Here is a 26,396-nt window from a genome sequence, read left to right on the forward strand (position 1 = left end):
AAATGGTGATGCTCACTGATAGATGTGAAAGTGAGAAGGGGTGCAGATGTTGGTAGCAACCACCACCTTGTGACAGCCTCCATCAAGCTAAAATTAGAAGTGTGGGCCCACCAAACAAAGGGACATAAACTAAAGGCCCCTGAAATACAGAAAGCCTTCATTCTGCACTTGCAGACCTTGGTGAAGAGGAGGGGAATACAGATGAGGAGAACAACAAGAAGTGGGACAAAGTAACAGCAATTTGTAAACAGAGCAGTGAAGCCTGTCTAGGCTACAGGCAGAAGAGAAGGAAGGAGTGGATTCCATCCAGTACATAGAACGCCACAGAAACCAGACAAGCCCTGAAGAAAAAAGTTTTAGACACAAAATCCCAGAAGCTAAAAGGACAAATACCGCGAGCAGTATAACAAGGCACACCGGGAAGTCTAACGCCTTGTGAGAACGGACAAACAGCATTATATTGATAATCTGGCAACACAAGCAGAGAATGCAGCTGCTTGTGGTGAACAAGGAACAGTCTACAAAATGATGCGGCTTATCAGTGGTAAACGTCAGACACCAACAAACACTCATCAGGGTCAAACAAGGCCACCTACTAACAACCAAAAAAAGAACAAGAAATGCACTTGTCATGAATATAGGGGGAAGAGTAGCATAAAATCCCTCCTTGGCATCTGTACTGGATTCCCTTACCTGTAAAGGGTTAAGCAGTTCAAATAACCGAGTTGGCACCCGACCAGAAGGACGAATGAAGAAAGAAGATACTTTCAAATCTAGGGAGGAAGGATTTGTTTGTTGTTCTGTAGTTTGTTCCCTCTCCGGACAGAGGGAGAAGCCAAGCAGGTACAATATCTCCTGATAATATACCTGGAATAATCCATCTAAAAACCACAGAAACTGTGAGTAGGGCCAGGATATGCGTTAGGTTATCTTTTGTTTTGGTTCACATTGCTAAAGCAACTGGTTGGTAGTTTATTCTCAAGCCTCCCCAGGAAAGGGGGTGAAGGGGTTTGGGGGGGGGATAGGGATTCCAAGTGACCCTTCCCTGAATATTGTGTGCAGATCACTTGGTGGTGGCAGCAATATCAGGCGAAGGAATTAGTTCCTGAGAGAAAAGTTTTAACCTAAGCTGGTAAAATAGAAGTTTGGGGGTCTTTCATGTGGGTCCCCACATCTGTACCCCAGTGTGCGGGGGGGGGGGGGGGGAGCAGGGCGACTGACAGCGCTGGACAGAGCATTTAAAAGAATTGCTGAACAGGGACCTACCTAAAGAGAAAGCAAATATCCAGGAGGCAAAAGATGATCTTGATATCAACACAGACATCCCAGCTAAGGAAGAGATCATTCAAGCCATCAAATCCTTAAAAAATGGGAAAGCTCTTGGCAAGGATAACTTGAATGCAGAATTGTTCAAGGTAAATCCTGAGTTAGCAGCATCTGTTCTGGCCCCTCTATTTACATCAGTCTGGGAAAGGGGAAAAGTGCCAGATGAGTGGACCAATGGGTTTATTTATAGTGAAGATACCAAAGAAAGGAACTCTCAGTGATTGTAATAACTGGCGTGGTATCACACTTATCTGTGCCAAGCAAAGTATTGTGTAAGATCATAATCCAGCATACATCAGAGGCAGTTGATCGCGTTCTCAGAAAAGAGCCAGCTGGTTTTCGGAAAGGGCGTGGATGTACAGACCAGATCACCACTTTATGAAACATAACAGAACAATGCTTAGAATGGCAACGGCAACTCTACATAAAACTTATTTTTACCAAGGGCAATATGAATTGGAAAGGGCATCAAAAAACACTACATGGCTCTTGCAATCTACCCCAAAGTAATATAATTTTTTGGAGGAGTGATATTTTAACACTGTCATTTGGACCTTGTCTACCATTTTGGGAGCAGATCATTACAGAGGAAACTGAAGCAACCCTTTATTATCCTTTAATTAATAATTTCACAATTTTTTTCTTGTGAAGGGAGCTTTTAATCTCTTACACTAGGGCTTAAAGCTTCCTCACAGCTAATCAGAAGTAAATGGCACCATCCTGACAGTCATAAAAATGACTAACAAATAAATGCTAATCCCATTCCATTCTGCGGAGTAGGTTTATCTCTGGGGGAGGTACAAAATGTTTGTTTGTTCGTTCACTGACTGGTCCTCCAAAGATTTAGGGATTGAATTGACCACTAGACATCTACAAACAACAGAGAGAGCTCTTGAATCGAGCTGTTTGTCATTAAATCTCAAAGCACTTTACAAAGATGGGGAAACATTATTACCCCCGTTTTACAAATAGAAAAACTGAGGCACAGAGAGGTGAAGTGATCTGACTTAGGTCACACAGTGAGTTAGCGGCAGACCAGCGAACAGACCCTCAGGTCTCTTGACTTCCAGTTTCATGCCCCATCCAGTGACTATGTTGCTTCTTTTTCAGCAAAGGAGCTCACTAAAATACCCACATCTCCAACATCATCATCGTTTGAGTGTTGCTATCACTCTCAGATGGCCTCCTGTATATCAAACACCCTTAACTCAACAATACCATACAAGGCTAACGAAAACCTTTCTGCTGATTAACAAAATAAGCTTAGGAATTCTATGTAAATTAAGATTTTTTAAGCTTTTCTTGCTAGAGAGAGTAAAAATTAATACTGAAGTCTTTGCACTAACCACGTGCAACCAAAAATCACAGCTGTCACACTTGCACCATCATTTGCACATACTCATTCCCCATTCACCACTATGCCAACTTCCTACTTTTAAGTTCTGTTATCTCTCACTTCATCATTTCCAAAGGCTCTTCCTAAATTAACAGTTAGGTTAGTAATGGTACTTTAATCTATTAAATGATATATGGTTACAGTTTATATGCTTAGCTATATAAATGAGAGCAAAAAAAAAAGTGCTTAAAACATTTGCATCCACTTCGATTTCAACCAGTAAAATCAAACTGTCCTCTAAATATATGAATAATACTGAATATATACCTCCTCTTGTCCATTTTGTTACCTAGAACCCTGTAGGTAACTGACCTTTTCTTGTTCATTTACTTTTACCTAAAACCGTTGACAGTAACATCTTCCCCTTGCTGATTATTACCTACAACTCTGTAGGTAACTGTGCCTCTCTCTTACCACTTATGCCACCTAGAAATGTGTAGGCAACAATGCCTTCTACTTGCCTATTTTATTACCTAGCACTCTGCAGGTAACAAGACTTTTCTCTTGCCGATTCTACTACCTAGAACTCTACAGGTACCAACAGTTTCCTCTTGTACTTTTCCCTTTTGTACGAATCTTGAAAAGTTAATTTGAGTGTCTTCATTTTTGCTCTTCTCTGAACAATTGTGCTGTTTATAAATGTATAGCTCTTTGAAGACTAAAAAGATTAAATTTGCTGAATAGAAAAATAATTGTCCTGATGTTTTTAGGTTTCTAGCAGCTGCTGGTTCTGCTAAATGAACCAGAAGAAACCAAGTCTAAATACAAAATGGAAAGTAGAGTGAGACTACTTAAGACCTTGGCATTCCAATGAGGCAGTCATGCCCCTCACTATGCAACTCTACAGATATTTTTTCCATGCTCAGAGCTAATGCTCTGTTTTTTAAAAAGCAACTTAGACTAAAAATCCGATTTCCAAAATCACCCAGTGTACTTTTGGTAAAGTTGACAGTTAATTTACCTAGAGTAACACAATCTCAAGAAGGTGGGCAGGTACATCAGAAGAGCACAGTTGTTTTAGGTTAGAACCTTCCTGACATAGCTGAAAACAGAAATAAGTTAGTCCAATCAATATCTTGCTTTGCAAAGGTTGATACCTTGCACTTGCATTTAATATCCCCACACCATGCCAAAAAGGTAACTCTGCATGAGTCATCTATTGAGGAAAACACCAGAAAGGCAAGTCTGCCTGGACAACTGCAATTCTCCTTTTATAAACTCTTGAGGTGAATGAATCCCATAGAAAGTGGTGGGCGTCATATAAGCCTAGAACTTTTAAGGAACTGAATGAGAACTCCATAGACGAAAGTGTATTGACAGAGAGTCTGCACCATCATCATCCTCTGCTGCCTCAGCATGTCCAGCACTCTTGGGATGTCCAGCATCTGGAAAAAGAAAGAAGTTAACTGTTATAATGACTGGTGATTAATAAGTCTGAGGTTTGTTCTTTCAAAACAGGAGAGATGTATGATCTAAGCACTAAGTCAGTAACTCCTGAGCTCAGATCTCAGCTCAGACAATTAACCCTCAGTGGCCTCGACCAAGTCACTTAAATTGTCGGCCTCATGTTCTTTATCTGTAGAAAGGGCTTAAAAATAATTTGCCTACTTCATAATGAGGCTTAATAATTTAATGCTTGGCAAGTGCTTTGAAGATGAAAAGCAGTGTCAGGTGTAAATACTAAGTATCATCAGCATAGATAAAGTGTCTTAGTTTCAGTATCATCTTTCAGAGCACATTCAAAAATGAAAAAATCAACAAGTGCAATAGTCTATAGCTGGTCACCTTGGGTGATGGCCAGACAGGGCTAATGTCTCCTCTAAATATTTTATTAAACTGTCACACTGTCTTCTACACAACATTAGTATTATAAATACAGATACACCCAGCAACCAGGCAAATCTAATGAAGTGCAGGGACTAGACTGAAAAAATGCATCTGTAAAAATCAGTCATAAAGCCAAACTAGCAAGATGCTGGGTACCCTCAGCTCCCACTGAAGTCCACGGAATGTGAAGATGCCCTGCACCACACAGGCATTGATCAGCACCTTGCAGGACAAGATTCCGGAATGAATAATACATTTTAATGCACACCTGATGCACTAGCAATCACTTTTACAATATTACTAAAGGTGGTGAGCTTGTAAGGGTTCTCCCACCCTCAGCAGTAAGGATTTTCCATAAGCCACATCATAAGTGCCCAATAGCAGTACAACACTAATGATCTGGGTCACCTGAGCAATCTCCACATACATATACCAAAGCTTTTATTTTAAAAACATAGGCAAGAAGATAACCTCATTGTGTTCCAAACAGGCAATCATGATCTCTGACAGTATGACCACTCCCGTTCTTCCTACACCTGCGCTGCAGTGCACTAATACAGGAGGGTTAGAGCTTTTAGGATCTGCTGTGCTGTTTGTATGGCGCCGCACTGATTGTATCTCCTCCAAGTATGCTGTCCGTTCCAATGGAAAAGAAAAAGACACGTAAATACACATATTATATCACTACCATTGTAACTAACATCAGAGAACAAACTGCAGCATTCCTGACAACAATCATTGATTTACTGAAACATTTTTAACAGCCCATCAAAGCAAAAGGAAGGATTATTTGTTTGCCTGGGTGGGCTCTTGGGGAGGTTATAGCCTAATTCTCTTTTGCTGGAGAGCTGTTAAAGTGACAGAATGCAGTGTAATTATGTTTCAATTTATATGGTTTTTAATAATTATGTACATCAGTTTAGAGGCAGAAAGACACACATTTCTACAAAAACCAGCAATCCAACATCCATCACTGGTGTGAAGAAACCTTTAACATCAGTATGCTCTATAACCATAGGAGGTGGTGTGGCTAATGGAGGGGATGAACACAACTTACACAGAAATCCCTTGGGATCATCTGGGCACCCGTGCTCTGGCCAGTCAGTGTACTGCAGATGCCAAACTGTTCTCTCCTGCCCTGTGAGAAGGTGTTTGATCTTCAAGCCTGTAGTTGCATAGCAGCCAGAGTCTGTCCGGAATCGTGTAGTAATCTTAAATCTCCCATAGGTGACAGTGTTGTGCCTTGAGCCAAGCCGGGGCCAGTACCTGAAGCTCTTTTCTCGCCCACCCTCCTTGGAAGCAAAAGCATTGTAAACATAAGGCATGAACACACACACACACACACACACACACACACACACACCTGAACTTGCTATAACAATCCTGACATTTCTACCCCACAATGTATCGCTAAAAGGGCTTCTCCACACACTTAGACTCAGACTTAGTAAATGAGGAAACCATTTCTAAGGCTGAGTCTACACTAGAATGGTTGGCCAGTATAGCTATCTCAGGAAATTCCCCGAGTGGAGACCAGTTTATACCAGCAAAACTTCTACCAGTTCCCTGAATAAAAAAACTATACTGTCAAAAGGATTTTTTTACTAATATAAAAATATCACACAGGATCACGATCCTAACATTACTAGATCAACAAATATTTCTAAAGTAGACCTGGCCTAAGGACCCACCTCTTCTGCTGTCACCATTGCTATAATGGCAATCCCTTGTTCCCACACCATCTGCCAGAAATCCTGACATGTATTCTGCAAAGGGCCCTGTGTAGCAATATAGTCCCACTCAATGCCACTGACAGAGACCTGTAAAAAATGCAAAAGGAGAATGTTAAATTACGGGTTACCAAGAAAGTTGTTTGCAAAGTGAGCGACTTTAAAGTTTGGAGTTGAAAGTAACATTTGGGAATCAAATGAGGCCACTTGTAAACCACATAAATCTGATGTCTGCGAGGGGAGGGCTCCTGCCTCATACTGGGAATGAGGGGCGATCAACAGGTTATCTCAAGTGCTTATATACAAATGCACAAAGCCTTGGAAACAAGCAGGGAGAACTGGAGGTCCTGGTGATGTCAAGGAACTATGACGTGATTGGAATAACAGAGACTTGGTGGGATAACTCACATGACTGGAGTACAGTCATGGATGGTTATAAACTGTTCAGGAAGGACAGGCAGGGCAGAAAAGGTGGGGGAGTAGCACTGTATGTAAGGGAGCAGTATGACTGCTCAGAGCTCCGGTACGAAACTGTGGAAAAACCTGAGTGTCTCTGGATTAAGTTTAGAAGTGTGTGCAACAAGAGTGATGTAGTGGTGGGAGTCTGCTATAGACCACCGGACCAGGGGGATGAGGTGGATGAGCCTTTCTTCCGGCAACTCACGGAAGCTACTAGATCGCATGCCCTGATTCTCATGGGTGACTTTAATTTTCCTGATATCTGCTGGGAGAGCAATACAGCGGTGCATAGACAATCCAGGAAGTTTTTGGAAAGCGTAGGGGACAATTTCTTGGCGCAAGTGCTAGGGGAGCCAACTAGGGGGGGCGCTTTTCTTGACCTGCTGCTCACAAACCGGGTAGAATTAGTGGGGGAAGCAAAAGTGGATGGGAATCTGGGAGGCAGTGACCATGAGTTGGTTGAGTTCAGGATCCTGACGCAGGGAAGAAAGGTAAGGAGCAGGATACGGACCCTGGACTTCAGGAAAGCAGACTTCGACTCCCTCAGGGAACAGATGGCCAGGATCCCCTGGGGGACTAACATGAAGGGGAAGGGAGTCCAGGAGAGCTGGCTGTATTTCAAGGAATCCCTGTTGAGGTTACAGGGACAAACCATCCCGATGAGTCGAAAGAATAGTAAATATGGCAGGCGACCAGCTTGGCTTAATGGTGAAATCCTAGCAGATCTTAAACATAAAAAAGAAGCTTACAAGAAGTGGAAGGTTGGACATATGACCAGGGAAGAGTATAAAAATATTGCTCGGGCATGTAGGAAAGATATCAGGAGGGCCAAATCGCACCTGGAGCTGCAGCTAGCAAGAGATGTCAAGAGTAACAAGAAGGGTTTCTTCAGGTATGTTGGCAACAAGAAGAAAGCCAAGGAAAGTGTGGGCCCCTTACTGAATGAGGGAGGCAACCTAGTGACAGAGGATGTGGAAAAAGCTAATGTACTCAATGCTTTTTTTGCCTCTGTTTTCACTAACAAGGTCAGCTCCCAGACTGCTGCGCTGGGCATCACAGAATGGGGAAGAGATGGCCAGCCCTCTGTGGAGATAGAGGTGGTTAGGGACTATTTAGAAAAGCTGGACGTGCACAAGTCCATGGGGCCGGACGAGTTACATCCGAGAGTGCTGAAGGAATTGGCGGCTGTGATTGCAGAGCCCTTGGCCATTATCTTTGAAAACTCGTGGCGAACGGGGGAAGTCCCGGATGACTGGAAAAAGGCTAATGTAGTGCCAATCTTTAAAAAAGGGAAGAAGGAGGATCCTGGGAACTACAGGCCAGTCAGCCTCACCTCAGTCCCTGGAAAAATCATGGAGCAGGTCCTCAAAGAATCAATCCTGAAGCACTTACATGAGAGGAAAGTGATCAGGAACAGTCAGCATGGATTCACCAAGGGAAGGTCATGCCTGACTAATCTAATCGCCTTTTATGATGAGATTACTGGTTCTGTGGATGAAGGGAAAGCAGTGGATGTATTGTTTCTTGACTTTAGCAAAGCTTTTGACACGGTCTCCCACAGTATTCTTGTCAGCAAGTTAAGGAAGTATGGGCTGGATGAATGCACTATAAGGTGGGTAGAAAGCTGGCTAGATTGTCGGGCTCAACGGGTAGTGATCAATGGCTCCATGTCTAGTTGGCAGCCAGTGTCAAGTGGAGTGCCCCAGGGGTCGGTCCTGGGGCCGGTTTTGTTCAATATCTTCATAAATGATCTGGAAGATGGTGTGGATTGCACTCTCAGCAAATTTTCAGATGATACTAAACTGGGAGGAGTGGTAGATACGCTGGAGGGGAGGGATAGGATACAGAAGGACCTAGACAAATTGGAGGATTGGGCCAAAAGAAATCTGATGAGGTTCAATAAGGATAAGTGCAGGGTCCTGCACTTAGGATGGAAGAATCCAATGCACCGCTACAGACTAGGGACCGAATGGCTAGGCAGCAGTTCTGCGGAAAAGGACCTAGGGGTGACAGTGGACGAGAAGCTGGATATGAGTCAACAGTGTGCCCTTGTTGCCAAGAAGGCCAATGGCATTTTGGGATGTATAAGTAGGGGCATAGCGAGCAGATCGAGGGACGTGATCGTTCCCCTCTATTCGACACTGGTGAGGCCTCATCTGGAGTACTGTGTCCAATTTTGGGCCCCACACTACAAGAAGGATGTGGATAAATTGGAGAGAGTCCAGCGAAGGGCAACAAAAATGATTAGGGGTCTAGAGCACATGACTTATGAAGAGAGGCTGAGGGAGCTGGGATTGTTTAGTCTGCGGAAGAGAAGAATGAGGGGGGATTTGATAGCTGCTTTCAACTACCTGAAAGGGGGTTCCAAAGAGGATGGCTCTAGACTGTTCTCTATGGTAGCAGATGACAGAACGAGGAGTAATGGTCTCAAGTTGCAATGGGGGAGGTTTAGATTGGATATTAGGAAAAACTTTTTCACTAAGAGGGTGGTGAAACACTGGAATGCGTTACCTAGGGAGGTGGTAGAATCTCCTTCCTTAGAGGTTTTTAAGGTCAGGCTTGACAAAGCCCTGGCTGGGATGATTTAACTGGGAATTGGTCCTGCTTCGAGCAGGGGGTTGGACTAGATGACCTTCTGGGGTCCCTTCCAACCCTGATATTCTATGATTCTATGATTCCACCTAGTATTTGCACCCTGTCGTGTTGTAGTCATCATTTATATGGTCCTTTAAAAAAGTTAAATGAACATTTAGGAGGAGAAAAACAACTAGAGACATAGTATTTTAAAAACCAACTATACTGGACAACTGAGGCTACATCAACATTCTTTCATACTGGGTGAATTCTGTGCATTTAGACAAATTAGGCTTTAAAGACATTTTCTAGCCATTTCAATGCCATTATTACAGCATTAAAGTGAGTCTACACTAGTCAGAATGTTTTTCCTTCCAATTCTGATTCAGGAAAGTCAAAATGCTGACTTATAGCTTGTTATCAAGTATGGAAACTGTTCGATACTATGCCAGGCAGCAAAAGGCCATTAAAAAAAACATATAACCTTGTTTAGAGCTGCCTACAGATAAGAAGGAGATCTTAACTCTCTTTAGAAGCATTAAATCATTTAGGACTATAACCCACCTCCCTGTGGAAACACCCACTGGAAAAGGGCAAAGGGCCCTGGCCCCTGGAAATTCTATGAAGTTCACCTTGCAAGAAGTTCCTTATAATCTTTGAGGAAAGAGGCTTGGGTGAGGGAGAGGGATTATACTGTGAAGAGCAGTTTCCCACCTGGCTCCATCTACTCCCTGTGACCAGCCAGGAAAGTTCCAGCAAGAAGCTAGCATTCCCACCGTCTGTGCTCCCAGATCCACAGAAGGAGAGGGAACAATAGGGCCCTTAATTTCAGTTCTTTAGGTTGGGTGTGTGTCTCTCTCTGCTGAGAATGGAGTCAGATTGGGCAATTAAAATACCTGACACATATATACCATCTTTGATCTCAAAGGACCCGCATCATGGATTAAGGATTATTGCCCAGCATGTCACATCCCCAAAGCATTGATTTACCTTCTATTAATGTATGACAAAAAGAGAAAGCAACTGAATGAACAGTATATGGCAGACACCTCAGATATCTGACCATGAAGTCTCTCTTAAGGCCTGAGGGCTTGTCTACACCGAGACTTAATGTGTGGTAAGGCAGGGTTTGAATGGACAGCCCTCTAGCCTGTCACTCACTAAGTGGCTGCGTGGACCCTGTTACTATGCTCTAAAGTTTCATTGTGTGCTGTGATGTTCTGCCGTTTCAAACAGCGGTACGTCAAAGTGCACTACAGAACTTTTAGTGCGCGGTAACAGAGTCCACACAGTTGCTTAGTGTGTGGCAAGCTACAGTGCTGTAGTTTTACACACTGTGGTGCTGCGCACTAAATCTCCATGTAGATACGACCTAAGGAAAATCTCTCTTCCTTAAAATAGTGAATATTAAGCCAACATGAAAAGGGAAAGAGGGACAGACTGAGCACTTACCCACACTCATTTATCAGACAGTTTTTCCAATATCAGTTCTAACACTTCTCTTAGTACAACAGTTGCAATCCCCTACACAGTTAAGAGAAAGAAAAGTCTCTCCCAGCAGCGTCATGCTGCTCTGAAACTAGTACCACCAACTGAGATCTTTATCACCAAGACTCTCCTCATAACCCCTGGTGCCGTGACATTTCGAAGTGCAGAGGTCAGTGTGCTCAGTCAATCCAGCACGTCAACTACCCTGGCAACATTTTTAGGCTATTCAGAATTATTTTAACAGAACAATAAAGAGGCTTTTGATACTACCTGCAAGGAGACTGAAGAATCCTTCTGCAAAACATTCTTCATCAGTGTTAATCTTACCTTAATATGGGATGCATTGATATAGCCAGTGTTGTTTTCTTTGGTTGGGACCAGCTCCACTCTGGCATCATCATAGGGAAGGACATCCTGGAACCTGTTTCTTTCTGCATTTTCAGGGAGCCGGGCTATTGAGCACTCTCCATCTATGAGCCTTTTCTTTTGAATCCGCTCATACTCAGTAAACACCATTCCTTGTTCCAGCCGTTGTTCTAGAATTTTACACTAAAAGACAGAATAAGATGATCATACAATACCACATCCCAACTCAATTTTATTCTTAACACTTCAGTGAAAAGAATTTAATTAAAAAAAAATTCACAAATTTCTCACTTAATTTTTTAAAAGCCCTCTCCAACTACCACTGTTCTTACAATCACAGTAATTCATGAGTGGCCAAATCTTGGGGTCTTTACTCAGATTAAACTAATTTATGTTAATGGGAGTTCTGTCTAAGTGAACATGGATGAAGAAAGTAAGAATATGGCACTAGGAGATGGAGATAGTAAATAACATTGAAAAATTATTCCTTGATTTCTATATAGACAATCCAATTAGACATGGAAACATTTTGCCAAACAAGGTAATTAGCACAGATTCTCTACAGGTATTTGAGGCAAGGACAGATAAATTTAGATGGGGATGTGTGAAGTCCTTCCTGCTTGATGTAGCAGGTTACAGTAGCTAATTTGAGAGGTATCTTCCAACTCTATTATCTGGTCAGCTTTGTTGTTCAAGTGGAAGAGAAAAGCTCTCCAGATTCAAAACAAAGTGTTTGTTAAATGAATAAATTCAGCACACTTTGCAAATACTCTGTTTTATCAGCCTGCAGATGATAAATGTTGAAGATGGCAGCAAATCCTTCCAACAAACTCCTACTACAGATGAGGTATAAGCACAAATTCCTCCTACCATAGTAATTCTATTTTTCACTATTTTCTGTATTATTTTTCATTTATGTTTCATTAATTGTTTTATTTTATTTAACAAGACCTGCTGAAAAACAATTTCTCCCAACCCCCCCAGGCCAAATACTTTCTAATCATAAGAGACTTTTGGAATTTCAGCATTTTGGGGCGGGATGAGGGAAACAGAAGAAGATTTAAGCTAGAGAACTGTGTGTGTCACATGAACTAGACTCTCACAGTAACATCAAAACAGCCACACAGTATGAGACAAATCAACCATCTAGTCTGGTATCCTGTCTCTAACAGTTGCCGTTACCAGATGGTACAGAGAAAGGTGTAAAATCTCCACAACAATTCATACATCAGCACACTCACAGGGAAGTTTCTGACTTTCTTCTTGGTCAAGTTTTCTACTATGAAATTGACTAGCAAGGGCACAGTAGCAAGAATCTGAGCTTCAGAAGTAGATGTTGAACAAACTTCTTGGTCCTCCAAAAATATCTGAAGTCCTCTGAAACTGGATTTTCTCCTATTACATAGGTCTGAATGGTTGTGTCTGTGCCCTATTTAAATAGTAAACTTCTTGTTTGTGCAGCATCACGCACAACAGTGCTCAGTGTTATAGTGGCAACAATATCTGTTTTTTAAAGATTTAACTATTTGCTTCAAGAATGACTTGATTCTTTCTTCTAACAGATTCCTGTGGGTGGTCCTGGGCAATTGCGCCTCTGCTGTATTGGTTCTACTGCATACAGGTCTGCAAGGTTCTATTTTGTCACCCTCCTATTCAACATGCACTGCATACAGGGCTGCGGCTGCAGAGGACACACATCTGACTCCTTTTCATCTACCCTATCAGTGCAGATTCCCCATTTTCCCCCAAGTGCTTGGGAAAAACTGGGGTGTGGATAAAGTGTGCTCACTGAAGCTCAAGTCAGGCCCCCCCGCAAAAAATGATGCTGATAGGTAAGAGGGAGCATGTGAAATACAGGGAAACCTGCCATCATTAATGGCTGTGTCTGTTTGCTAACTTCAGTGACAATGTGGTGTTACTTTAGGTCCCCAGCATCTGCTAGACTCCTATGGTGCGCCTATGGCTAAAAATGCCATTTTCTATCTACATTTGTCCAGAAAACTACAACACCTCTCTCCAGTGTGTGGACCATACTCAGTTATCCAAGCCTTTGAGATCCCCAGAATGGATTACTGCTATGTGCTTGACATTGGATTACCCTTGGAATGACATTGGAAGCCATTTGGAAGTTTGTAGTTGGTGCAGAATGTGGTTTCTCACTAAGGGCTCAGTCTTGCAAGGTTCTCAGTGACCTTCCTCAGTGAATTGAGTTAAAGTGGAGATGAAGTTAAGCGTGCTGTGTTATGCACAGAATCAGGTCCTTAAGTGTTGGCTGAAGCATGCACTTTACACTACTTCTCCAAGGACTACACTGGCTTCCTCTATACTCCTGGGTATAATTCAGGGTGATTACATAGGGCTCTGTTGAACAATATTGTTCGGGTTCTGCCTATTTTCATCCCATATCCTCTCATGACACTTAGATTAGCCAGAGTGACCTTGCTTATGCTGCATATCATAGAATATAAGGGTTGGAAAGGACCTCAGGAGGTCATCTAGTCCAACCCCCTGTTCAAAGCAGGGCCAATCCCCAATTTTTGCCCCAGATCCCTATCAAGGATTGAACTCACAACCCTAGAAGCTGGGATCAAGGCATTCTCAGTTGGATGACCCTCAACTTTGGAGCCTACTTCCCTCCACAGGTTTGAGACGGTATAAATGTGTTTATCTTCATGGCATTGTGTAAGATCCATCTTTTTTTTCCCAGGGTTTTTCCTGAGGAGAAATATCAATGTGACCTGCAAAGACCTGAACCCTGGATGAATTCTAACTAGGATACTTCTTGTTAAATTTTTATTATTATTTGTTAAGCACCAACAGTAATAAGTCACAGAGAAAGTCACAGCCTCTACCATGAAGAGCATACACTCTAGACAGGGATACAGCTCAGTGGGAAATGAAGGGAAACTTTCTAATTTAAAAAACCCTGAATACTATTTTAACTACTGCCCACATGCCCAGAAGCTGGATGATAGGTGAATCTTACATATCTAAAAAAAACAAAAACAAACAACAAAAAAACAAAAACACTTTCATCCTTAGTCTCATAAGGCACTTTTACCAACAACTAACCAATAATTAGAAGTCTCTCTCACCGATTTGCTGTCACCTTCTATGTCTGAATTATTTTGAGGGTGAGACATTATAGAAATTAGCACAAAACACGACGATGCAGTTAATTTTTAAGATTTCCCGGCTAAGAGAAACCAAATACTCTAGAAACCTTTAACATACCCGTTCATCATTTGTTGCTCTGGTAGGCTCTTCTTTACCCTCATCTGGCAAAGGCATTCGAGACAAGGTTAGTCCATTTAGGGCAGCTAGCTTCAGAGGCCCTATTTTTTTTGCATCAGTTCTATTCTTTTTCATACCCTGCAGAAAAATTTAAAAAATTGTAACATCCACAAAACAGATTACGATGTAGTCTTCACAGGGGTTAAGCTTAATAAAGGGGACGACTGACTCCTTTTTGCAAACAGAAGACAATGCACAGCCCTTTCTCTTTGCTAACCACTGTGTAAGAGATTGCAGTGGTAAAGCCACATTCTTTCCTAGGACGGGACACCAGTCTGACTTCATTCCAGATACACGTTTCTGGAATGCCACAAGAATGACAAATATTGTTCTCTCCAAGGCTAGGTCACAGTGTGACGGGCAATTTTGGGCAGTTTACAGTCAATAGAATTAAAATCTCTAATAGTATGAATAAGACAGAAAAAAATACCACAATGGTATATCGCACACATCAAAATGATTATGTGCATCAGACTAGATAGTTTATAGGCCCAGTTTTCAGAAGTGGCCCCAGAGTGCACAATTTTATGGGTGCATTTTATAGCATTTAGATGCACAAGCATTAGACTGCGGGGGAGAGGGGCGGTTCTTAAATGTCAAACCAGTTTAAAAAAAAAAGCCTACAACAAATTTCAGATGCAAAAATGTGGTCAAGTTTTAGAGGCAGAGTTAAGGGCCTTTGGAAAATCAGGGCCTGAATCTTTAATTTTGCAGTATTCACTTACTATTAGAGGAAAATATTAGTACAAATTCAGGGGGATTTTTGTGTTAAGAACCATTCCACCATAATCTTTTAAACACTTATTTACTAGAGAAAGCAAATGTCTCAATCCTACAGTTTATAAATTTGGCTTCTAACAAAAATAATAGACAAAGAATTTCTCACAGTGAAAAAAACTGAAACAGAACATGGGCACATGTGGTGTGTGAGTGAAAAATCATTACAGCCAAGAGCTAAAAGGCAGTAACAGAAACAAAAACACTGCTAATTGCCAAAGCTAAGAGAATGGGACTCTGTGCAAGAATGAATGAATGGAAACCCAATAACGAAGGACCACAATGGGAGCAAAAGACGTCGTCATGGAAAAAATGCCTCTACCAGTCTTATCAGGATATAAATGTCAGTATTAAGTCTTGAAAGGAATTAGGTTCTATCTATATTGTTTGCAGGATTGTTGTAGCCATGTTGGTCTCAGGATGAGAGAGAGAGACGAAGTGGGTGAGGTACTATCTTTTACTGGACCAACTTCTGTTGGTGAAAGACACAAGCTTTCGAGCTCCACAGAAGTCAGCCCAATAAAATATATTTCCTTACCCACCTTGTTCTAGCTATATTTTACAATAACTAAACAAAGTTACTTGCTGAATAAGACAGTATTCTATTGAACATTTCCAATGAGTAAAGAACATCTTAATTTAAAACTAAAGTGAGAGTCTCTCTCAGTGAAAGCAAACTAATTACAAACACAGTAGAAGGAAAAAGCAGGGTAGGTTCACAAATGTCTCAAAAACATATACCATGTAAAGAGCAAAAAGAAAAGGAGTACTTGTGGCACCTTAGAGACTAACAAATTTATTTGAGCATAAGCTTTCGTGAGCTACAGCTCAAGCTCACGAAAGCTTATGCTCAAATAAATTTGTTAGTCTCTAAGGTGCCACAAACTACTCCTTTTCTTTTTGCGGATACAGACGAACATGGATGCTACTCTGAAACATGTAAAGAGCAAGACCCAAAACCTCAAAGATATTTAAAGGTCACATTGCAATAATTAGGAGTTAGGTGCCTAAAAACCTTTGAGGATCTGGGCCTATGACACAAGGTGAGAGTTTAAAGCTGCCTATGAATATAAGCCTATTAACAGAAGAACCTAATTAGTTTGACTTGAAGAAATTATATACAATTATAAAGTTCTTAAAGGAAATTGACTAGGATTGTGCAATTCTACTAGGTCTCTTTCTGCATCCAGCTCCATGCTAGAAAGCTTGATTTGGAGGGACAATGATGAGGGCTATATACGTGTCCAGATAAATAGACTAATCCTACAGTATTTAGTTTCTGCAGGGTCAGCTGTAGCAGCTGTTAAGCAGTAAAACTAGTATGCCAGTCAGTTTCTCATTGCTGCTTTTCCCTGTGTAAAGAGCTACTTGCAGCTGCTGATAGTGACCCTGGGGAAGAAGTTAATGTAGCACAATCAATTAAAAAAATAAAAGCAAACTAAAAGTAGGGAAAACAGGGGGGGGGGGGGGGGGAGACAGTGGCTAAAACGAAGAAAAAAATATTTTGTTTTTATTACAGTAGCACCCACCATGAGCTAGACACTGTACAAACACATTGAGTTATAGTCCCTGCCCTAAGAACTTGCAAACTAAACAGACTAAAAACAAAAAAGAGGGGTCAATGTAGAAGATCACGAATTACATTGTGTGGTTCTGCACACATCTTGGAGGAGGTTTTGTAGGCAGGAGTGTCAGTTTGTGTTCCTTTCTTTCATTATTTATTTTTTTATGGCTTGGCGAGGTAGAAGTGGGAGGGAGGGGAATGGCAAGGAAGGACTGAGTTTTTAAGGATGAAAGAATGGTTAAAAGGTAAGACAGGAAGGGAGGGAGTGCCTAAAAAAGGGAAAAACCAAGGAGTGAATACAAAGGAGGGAGGTGCTTAGTGACATCACATTAGGAGGAGAGGGAGTGGAAAGTGTGTCAGAACACACAAGTGAACACTCAGTTAAGTCCAATGCTCAAATTACGGGAATGGGTCTAATGTCATCACAAAACTGCCAGGGGAATGGATGTAGCTGCTCCTGCTTCAGGTGCCTGGTGAATGGGGGTGTGGGGGCCTCTAGGAACCCTGGACGACTCATCCATGGGTTATATGAGGCTGAGGAGGTCTCAGAGCCAGTCCCCCGTAGCTACAGACTGAATAGAGGGTGGGGGCAGGAAGACTAGCTGAACAGACTGAGGGGGATGGAAAGACAAAATAGGGGAGAGAAAGCAGGAAACAGGAAGGGGGGGGCGGCAATGGAGAGGAAGGTTACTGCATTTAATTGTTATGCTTCAAAGATATTGAAAAAGCTTTTTTAAAAACACCGACAAATGGGATCAGATCTATCATCATGAACCAAGAGAAGAGAGAGAAATAATATCCACTTACACCTAAAGGGGGAAGACCTTCCACTATATTCTTCTTCCCTGACAGAAGGTCAGAGACAGGTCTCTTCTTTAGAGAATCCCTTCTCACTCTGTACCTTCCCGAAGTCGTAAGGTCAGATTCTGACATGGACGGAGTCAGCAATCCTTCACCTCTTCTCTGCACCTGGGTTTCAGCCATTAAGTGTACTGGGCTCACATCTTTTATCCTCTTTTCCGTCTCCGAAATATGTAACTTAGGCTCAAGGATATGCAAAGGGCCAGGAGGTGAAGCAACAGGACTGTAGGGGTAACTTAGTAAGGATTCATTAGGATAACCACCCATAATAGCAGAAAGCTGGGTTTGATCATCAGTGAGAGGAGTCAGAGTTGTACTAGCTTTGTTTTCTTCTTCAAATTCTTCTTCTTCCTCCTCGCTGCTGTGAATCAGCATAGTGGCATCCGAAAGAGACTTCTTATGATCACAGTTCAAACTTTCTTCTTGCTCCTTATTTTCTTCTTGCTTTGTTCTCTCCATGAAAATGCTGGGCTGTGACCCTGCCGACATGACCCTTGGAAGGGCCACATCTGCAGCAGAGGCTGACATGGTCCTCTCTTTAATTCTTATGCACTCAAAGTTGTGGGCAAGTCCAGCTATTTCAATACTGTTCCTTTTCTGTAGCTGAGCATGTCGTGCTGATGTTAAGGGCTCACTCACTTCCTGAAGGGAATGTGCAACAGGCAGGCTGTCTTCCTGAAACGTCTGAACAGAATGGTGGACTCGCCGCGTGATGAGATCTGGATTGCTGCTGCTAATGTAAAGATGTCGGGAAAGGTCTGGGGTACTGTTTGCAGGTCTTGGGTATGGGTAAGGGGGAGGAGGTCGATAGACCTGGGTCTTCATGATGTTTGGGGCTGGATATTCCTGAGCCTGAAGCTGCACATTTGTTAGCTCAGGGACACTGACTGCACCAACAACTGGACGCCGTTCAACAGGGTATGGGTAGGGAGACTGGCTATGAAAACTGTAACTCAGGTTGAAAGGACAGTGATTAGATTGGGGGGAGGTGAAGTGAGCATGTTCTCGGATTTCAGGTTGGCTGTAGACCAGAGCATCAGGCCTACTGTAGGCATATGAATTGCTGATGTTAAGATTTCTCATAGAATGACTCTGCCTGTCTGTGTGTATCATTCCTCTGTTAAGCTGTCTCATCACAGTTTCATAATCTGGTGTAGGCCGATAAGAAGGTGGTATTAGCGCACTATGTCGATGTGACGGAACATAATCAGGTCTCAGGACATCGCTTCCAGTAATGCTTGGGTTAGAGGACATGGGAGATGGCTGCAAGTAGTGCTGTGGGTTATTCAAAGAGTTTGTGCTGTGTGCACTATAGACACTCCCATTGCGGATTCTGCCATTGTAGTCATGTGGAGTTCTATCCAAGCTAGTCTGAGAGTGGTAGTAGTATCCATTCTGCTTGCTCACAAAAAGGTTATCTGAAAAAATAAAGGTGTTTAACAACCATTATGTCCAAACATTAAAAGAGTGAAATTTCTGTACTAGTCATGTTTAATCAATGATTAATTATCAAAACCTCAGCCCTTCCCCTCCATATCTTGGCTTTAACAATATATTGCTGCCAAACAACACTTTACTTCCAAGGATTGCATTTTTAGTGCTGCAAGGCTCCCAACACTGCTCCCAAATACACAATTGCTACCTCGGGATAGTATTTCTGTTTTACCTCTTGCTACCTGGTCAATTTTCTGACATGCAGAATGGATCCTGTAATATAGTCCTTTACCTGGAGACTGATTTAATTCTGATGTGATTTGTTTTCAGACACCATGACGTTAATGAGTGTGGCATCAAGACTCAGCAGTGAAACATGAGAGTTGTAAATTTGCCTTTTATCTTGAAGTCATTCAGAACTTGTTGTGCTTTGACCAAGTGGGGTTGTGATGTAACAGCCAGAGTCAGAATTCAGGCAAGGTTGATCAATAAAATATGTCAGCCTCACTCACAAGAACCATTCAAAAGCAGGAATCTAGAAAAGTCCCACCAACGAAGCAGTAACAGGCTCAGGAGCAACCACAGGATTTCAGCTCTCTAGGCCAGGGGAGACAATGCACAGTACAGAGTTATGGCACGTGAGCTCTGGGGGAAGAGGTGCAAGATACCTGTAGGGGCAGCCATGCTAGTCATCTAACTAACTGAATTAACAGTGGCTGCAGAGGGGACTTTCCCTCATCCACCAAGCCACTCAAAGCTCTGCAGTGACTGCAACTACTGAGAATTAGGCAGAGTGCAAGCGATGGAGGAAAAGGGTAAAATAGAAAAAATTCTGGTCCCGCTTCTGATCTTATTTCTTTATATCTTATTTACCTGTTCTAGGCCAGCGATTTATACAGCATTACTCTTGAGATACGCCAGTGCAAGGTCTTGTCTACGGGCTTGGCTACACTTGCGAGTTAGAGTGCATTAAAGCAGCCCCGGGCGCCCTAGGTACTACCCGTCCACACTGGCAAGGCACATAGAGCGCTTTGACTCCATGGCTAGAGCGCTCCTGGTACTCCACCTCGGCGAGAAGATTAACACTTGTTGTGCCTTAACTGAAACGCTCAGGCGTCAGTGTGAACGAGGTGTTGCATTACTGCGCTCTGATCAGCCTCCGGAAACGTCCCATAGTCCCCTTAAATCAAGTGGCCACTCTTCTCATTGTTTTGAACTCGCTGTAGGAATGCGGATATGCCCTTTGAAAGCTCTGTTTCTGACAGCCAGCTGCTTATCTGCTCCAAGAAAAAGCAACCATTACTCTGGAATGTTCTGTGAGAGAGTGAGAAAGAGAGGCGGGGGTCTGCTCCTGTCTGAACTTACAAGACAGCATGCTGACATGCTCCCAGCCCCCCAAAACCCACTCTCCCCCCCCCCCATTTGAAAAGCACATTGCAGCCACTTGAATGCTGGGATAGCTTCCACAATGCACTGCTCTCTGTGGCCGTTGCAAGAGCTGCTAATGTGGCCACACCAGTGCGCTTGTAGCTGTCAGTGTGGACAGACTGCAGCGCTTTCCCTACTGCTCTCTACAAAGGCTGGTTTAACTCAAAGCACTCTACATCTGCAAGTGTAGCCATGCCCTACATGGGGAAGTTGCACTAGAATAACCTAAGGTGTGAATTCAGATTGATTTAGTTAAACGAGTGCAAATTCCTGTGTAGAGACACTTATTCCAAAGAGTGGCTTTTTTCAGTTTAGCTTAATTCGACTGGGAATAGGTTTAAATTAAACCAAAATAGGCCACTCAAACTGAAATAAAAAGAGAGAGTGTCCACATGGGAGTTTGTATTGGTTCAACTATATCAGTTAAAAAAAGCAGTAAGTTAAACCAGTTCAACTTGCCTATGTAGACAGGGTCTTAGTGACAGAAGAATCAGGCCCACTATATAAATGAATAATCAATACTAATGATGTGTCTATAATCAGCTGGGAGATGTGATTTCGAGTTCAGAAAGACATACATGTGCTAGCGCTGGTCGAGATAGCATGCTAAAAATACAGCATGGTGGGGACAGCATGGGCGGTTGCTCAGGTTAGCTGCCCCAAGTACATTCCTAGGACCTCGGATATAGTTGTTCTCAAGTGGCTAGCCTGAGCCACACAGCTGCATTGCTACTTTTCAAGCAGAGCTAGTGTATGTACATCTCTCTGAGCTGGGAATCACCCCTCCAGCTCAGAGGGGCATACACATACTAGCTCTGTGTCGACAGTCTAAGAAATCTGCCTTACATGACCATCCCAGTAACCAGCAAAGGTAGATCTTAGTCAAACCAAAGTTTTCTGGAGACTTTGGAAAAATGATTTTAAAATATGGTAGGATGTTGCGGCTTACTACAGTTGGTCCTTATTATAGATTTCACTATACAGATGAAAGTAAATTATCGATTGTTTTATGTTTAATGTTTATAAAGCAGTGGAGCTTTTGCTCGGAGGCCAAAATGCAACACTCTGCTTCGGGCGCTTTTTGTGCATGTAGCGCAAACAAAACCTGCTGTGCATCTTTGCTGACAATTGCTTTTGATTCTTCGTTCATGAGAATAAGCGTTCAATAGCAGGATTTTATTACAAATCTGGTATTCTTTACTGAACCCCTACTGTGGTACTGGAAACAATTCAGCTCCGTTCTGCTTTGGAGATTACAGGTATTAGTTCCCAAAACTGTCAGCGACTCAGTATTACCAATATTATTAATATTTGTACTACCATAGCACTCAAAGGCCTGAATGCAGCGGATAATTAAACACAGTCCTTGCCTCAGAGAACTTAGTCTAATTAAACACAAAATGAGGGTAAGAATAAGGGAGAAGGAAAATGAGGGTACTAGTAAATCCACTGCATATTACATAGACTAGTTATGTGCACCACTTGAGAGTTCTGAATAATTTAACTATTTTACTTTTAGAAAACCAGTGTTTAAAAATTCCGTATCAAACCAGCTACAATCCCCTGGGCTCTCTCAAAGTTTGCACCCCAGCCTATCCCAAAGATTTCTATACCTACTACTACAGACAAGAGGTCCCTCTCTTCCTGGAGTACCTATCCCATATGGTCCTTAGAAATCCTACTCTCTCTATTGCTGTCCAGGGGCGGGGCTGGGTCCTTGGAGCAGTCAGGGGAGAGAGGGTACAAAGTCCATGGATAATTTATGGAGCTCAGATATTTTTAAGGTCTAGAGGGATATGAAGGAGCTCCTGAGGCCTGCTCATTAGCTTACCTTCTGAGGGGTGTATATATCTATATATAGAGAGAGATATAGCCATAGAAACCATAGCCAATTTAAGGTCATTCAAGAGGGATTGTGGTCTGTAATTACAATGTGCATGGTCAGTAACTCAGTATTTGCTATCCTAGCTCCCTGCCACGCCCCTATATCATTCTGTACTTAGAATAGAAACAAGTACTGCAGCAAGAGAAATAATGTGGGCCTGACTCACATTTACACTTTGGCCTCTTTACACAGCTCTAGCAGCGCCATGGGGCCTTAAAGTGAGTTGAAATGTAATGTGGTAAAATGTGATATCAAGTGGTCTGAGTGCTTACTGGTTCCCACTGTATTTAGAATTTACTTGAGAGTTAAACATTGAGAGTGACACATCATAATTTACCTTGGGATGATGTGTATGGTTCCGTGTAGTGTCCATTGTAATGTAGAGGAGGTGGTGGTTGCATCATGTAAGGCTGTGGCTTGGGCTAAGAAAGAAGATATTTTAAAAGTAGTTAAATACTACATGACTATTAAAGAGTCTTGAAGATCTTTAATACAAGGGGCTATTCTAAAAGCAAATTCAGTCAGTGTGTAACACAAAGTATCAGTTTTCAGGGCTAGTGAAGAGTAAAAGCCAACCAATGTCGTGCCTACAGACAGACATCTAGGATTTTCTCTAGATGTAGGGGAATCTTAAATTGAAAAGAGATGTATCTAAAATACCTAAAAACTAAAAATATTTTTGATCAGTTATTAAGAAGTTACATCCTGGTTTTCTGACAAACTAATAAGTTTCTTAATTTATTGGTCCCACCTTATTTTTCATCATTTCAGCTTATTTCACTAAATGAAAAAATATTAAGTCAAATGGAAAACTGTAAAAATTCAAATCTCAGAAGTCTGGCATATTCCTAAGAAAAGTATTCTTCTCCAATCTTACTGGCTATTAATGTAGTCACCACCATTTCTCCCCTCATGGGGAATCCTCTATTCTAGTTAGCAAGAAACAAGAAGTGGCTCAAATGTAAAGCTATTTGAAAACCTTACCAGAGACATCCTGGAAGAGGACCTCCTTCTAACTGGATTCACTGTAACAGCCTGGGTTTGTCTACAAAGCAAGTCATATGATGAGCAACATTGTCAACTTAGGCCCAATCCTGTAAAGTGCTCACCACCACATTTCAGGGCACTCAACACTTCACAGGCCCTATGTTGCACAGTCCTCCCGCCAGTCCCAGAGGGAAGAGCTTTGTACAGCATATGCACAAATCACTGCTGTTGCTAGAATGAGAAGAAACACAAAAATAGAATGGGGAGGGAGAAAGACAAACACCTTGTTTATCTCACTGCCTCCTTTCCCCATGTACAGCACCCTAGCAGGGGAAGAATTCAGATTGCTCTGGCACACCAGGCTTCCCCAGAAGTGAGTGAAATGGAGGAGGACCTGAATTTCACATATGCAGTGGGATTTTCATGCTCTCACACCAAATTTCAACCCCTGGTAACCTGTAGGCTCCCTGGCCTGGATGTCTGTCTTTATAATAGTCTATAAAGGGTCCTCAATACTTACTAGGCTATAGAAATAAACAACAGCCGAATGCTCATTCTGGGTCCCTAACCAATCCAAATTTTAGATTTGGCAAACATTGTAGCTATCATAAACAATGTTTTGAAGTTTGCCAAATCACTGCATGTTGGACTGTTCAGCAATGCCCATTTTCCCCACCCTATACTGTTTCTGTACCTGTCAGCGTGCAGTACGACAAGGACCCAAAAGACACCAGAGCAATACAAATACAGGACATGCAAAATTTCAGAAAGAAAGATTATTCTCCAGCTCACCCTTTGGGAAGAGAAGGACGAGAAAGAATTGGTAAGCGTGGAAAGGAAAGAATGAGGAAAGGTTTCTGAGAGCCTTCCACAGGTGGAGAGTCTGGGGAGTCTCTAAAGACAAGGTACGTGCAGACAAAATGGAGACAATCAACTAGCACATGGAAAAGAAAGGCACTTGTTACTAGCAGAGAGGACATTTTAACTGAACTTAGATGAGTCTGGGACAGAGGTTCTTAGCCTGGGTGTCAGCACTACCTTGCCCCTCCCTTTTGTTAAACAGGAGGATTTCCCAACTCATTGACATGGGGATCCCAGTAAGGAAAGGTTAAGAACTACTGGTCGTGGGCATTTTTTTTTCTCTCTCTCTCTCTCTTTTTTTTTTTTTTTTAAAGTGAGCTATTGTAAAGGGTGCAGAATTGACAGCCCAGAGACTGAAATTCGTAATGTAACCAGAAAACAGATACAGTTCAGACAGCAGCTACACATGCTTCTGACATGTACACTACCTCCACCAATATGCTTCATCCCTGACCAGAAGGCAACCACCATGAGGGAGGAGAGGCCAGTCTGGTCTCTATTCCAAGTCAATCCTTCAACTATTTTTGAGAGTGTCAACAAGGGTGTAATTAATATTAGTGCCTGTTGTGGTGATTTTTGTGATATGGATATTTCTCACAGTCTTTCCTTCAACTTCAATAGGCTCTGAATCAGAGCTCAGTAAGTCATGTATTGCTGGACTATGTAAAATAAATTGAATTAAATGGAAACCATGCTTATTCAGACTCACTGGACCCGATTCTCTGCCTCATACTAATGAGAATCAAGAGTAACTTGACTGAAGTAAAAAAGATTAAAAAAAAAAAAAATCAGAATCAGGCCCTTGATTTGCAGTGTGGAGACTGGCCCATTAAAATTTAATCTTCTCACTTGTATTTAATTTGTTCTGCTCTGGTGCTTACTGAGCTATGAGGAGTCTCTGGATATCGAAAGGGCCGCATAGTGTAAAACTGCCAATCCAGCATCTTCCAAGCACACTACATTCACTCCCCCACTCCTTTAAAATAACTTCAGTGTCCTATTACAAGTTCAATCAAAAGCACTTTCAGAGTCCCATAGACTTCAGTATTTCACAAATACCCTGACATTAATGGCCCAAGTAGATGCATTTACAGCTTTGAGATCCAGTTATTAGAAGAAGAGAACTATGTTCTCAGCTGTGACTCAGAGTTATAAAAATATTGTCCTCTATTATAAGGCTGCAACCATTTAAGATAAATCCTTTCCATATTGTAAACTTTAGCATTGGGGATAAATAAGTGGTTCAAAGCATCAGGAGTAAACAAGGTCACTTTTAGTATATTCTAAACATGTCATATAACATTAGGTTCATTATGGGAACAGAGACCTCCCCCCCCCCCCCCCCCAAAAAAAAAAAAACAAAAACACACACTATTCTACTCACAGGCTACATTTATTTAGTCTGTAAAATTTGTGTCTGGCCACACACATCCTCCACACATATTTTGCTGTTTCCATGTCCTCCTGTCAAACAAAATATATAGATATATGACAAAATATACAGGCTAAAATATATAGGCCCAACTCTTGGTCCCATGGAAGTCAGTGAAAGTTTTACCACTGACTTACACTGGAACAAGATTTGACCCACTTCATTTTGATGTAGTAGTTTCTATATCAAAGTTTCTTAGGAACCATGTAATTTGCAGGACTAATCCAGCTGCTCAAGCATGAACACTCCACTAGATTAAAAAAAAAGCTGAAAATAGCAGCCTTTCGTTGAAGACAATCTTATGACTCAGAACACTGAATAACCATATATACTGTGCATATCACACTTTAAGACTATTACAATAATTATATTCTTGAAGAAGGGAACAAACAAATGCTTTAAAGACTCAATTCTGCAAGGCGCTGAGCACTCTGGCCCTGACCCGGCAAAGCACTTAAACATATACTTATCTTTAAGCATGTGAATAGTTCCATTGACTTCAAAGTCTCATTTAAACACATGCTTAAATGCTTTGCTTGTTTAGACCAGAGTGCTCAGCACTTTTGGTGTACTTACAAAAGATAAGATTTCTTAATGCCTTTTACTTTTGTATAAAAACTACTGAAGCAACCATAGAATTTAAAATGTTATATTTGTGCCACCCTTATAATTAAAACTTTTTAAAAATTGTAACAGCAACTAAAAAA

The 26,396-nt window shown here is 41.9% G+C and overlaps 1 protein-coding gene across 1 annotated transcript in view; it reads right to left on the reverse strand.

The window, feature by feature from the left end:
- Window positions 1–1,203: 1,203 nt before the first annotated feature.
- The window catches only part of PTPN21 (protein tyrosine phosphatase non-receptor type 21), a 56,348-nt gene continuing 31,155 nt past the window's right edge, over window positions 1,204–26,396 (reverse strand). Inside the window, exons 10-20 of the mRNA XM_074956084.1 lie at window positions 25,642–25,721; window positions 24,189–24,290; window positions 23,394–23,454; window positions 22,747–22,831; window positions 17,609–19,080; window positions 14,401–14,538; window positions 11,128–11,349; window positions 6,241–6,369; window positions 5,607–5,841; window positions 5,021–5,181; window positions 1,204–4,107 (exon numbers count right to left, since the gene is read on the reverse strand). Coding sequence (XP_074812185.1) covers window positions 3,979–4,107; window positions 5,021–5,181; window positions 5,607–5,841; window positions 6,241–6,369; window positions 11,128–11,349; window positions 14,401–14,538; window positions 17,609–19,080; window positions 22,747–22,831; window positions 23,394–23,454; window positions 24,189–24,290; window positions 25,642–25,721 — 2,814 coding nt within the window. The 3' untranslated portion in view covers window positions 1,204–3,978. The remainder of the gene's footprint in view (window positions 4,108–5,020; window positions 5,182–5,606; window positions 5,842–6,240; window positions 6,370–11,127; window positions 11,350–14,400; window positions 14,539–17,608; window positions 19,081–22,746; window positions 22,832–23,393; window positions 23,455–24,188; window positions 24,291–25,641; window positions 25,722–26,396) is intronic.

Source organism: Natator depressus, chromosome 6 (genome assembly GCF_965152275.1).
Source record: "Natator depressus isolate rNatDep1 chromosome 6, rNatDep2.hap1, whole genome shotgun sequence".
Classification (NCBI taxonomy): domain Eukaryota; kingdom Metazoa; phylum Chordata; order Testudines; family Cheloniidae; genus Natator; species Natator depressus.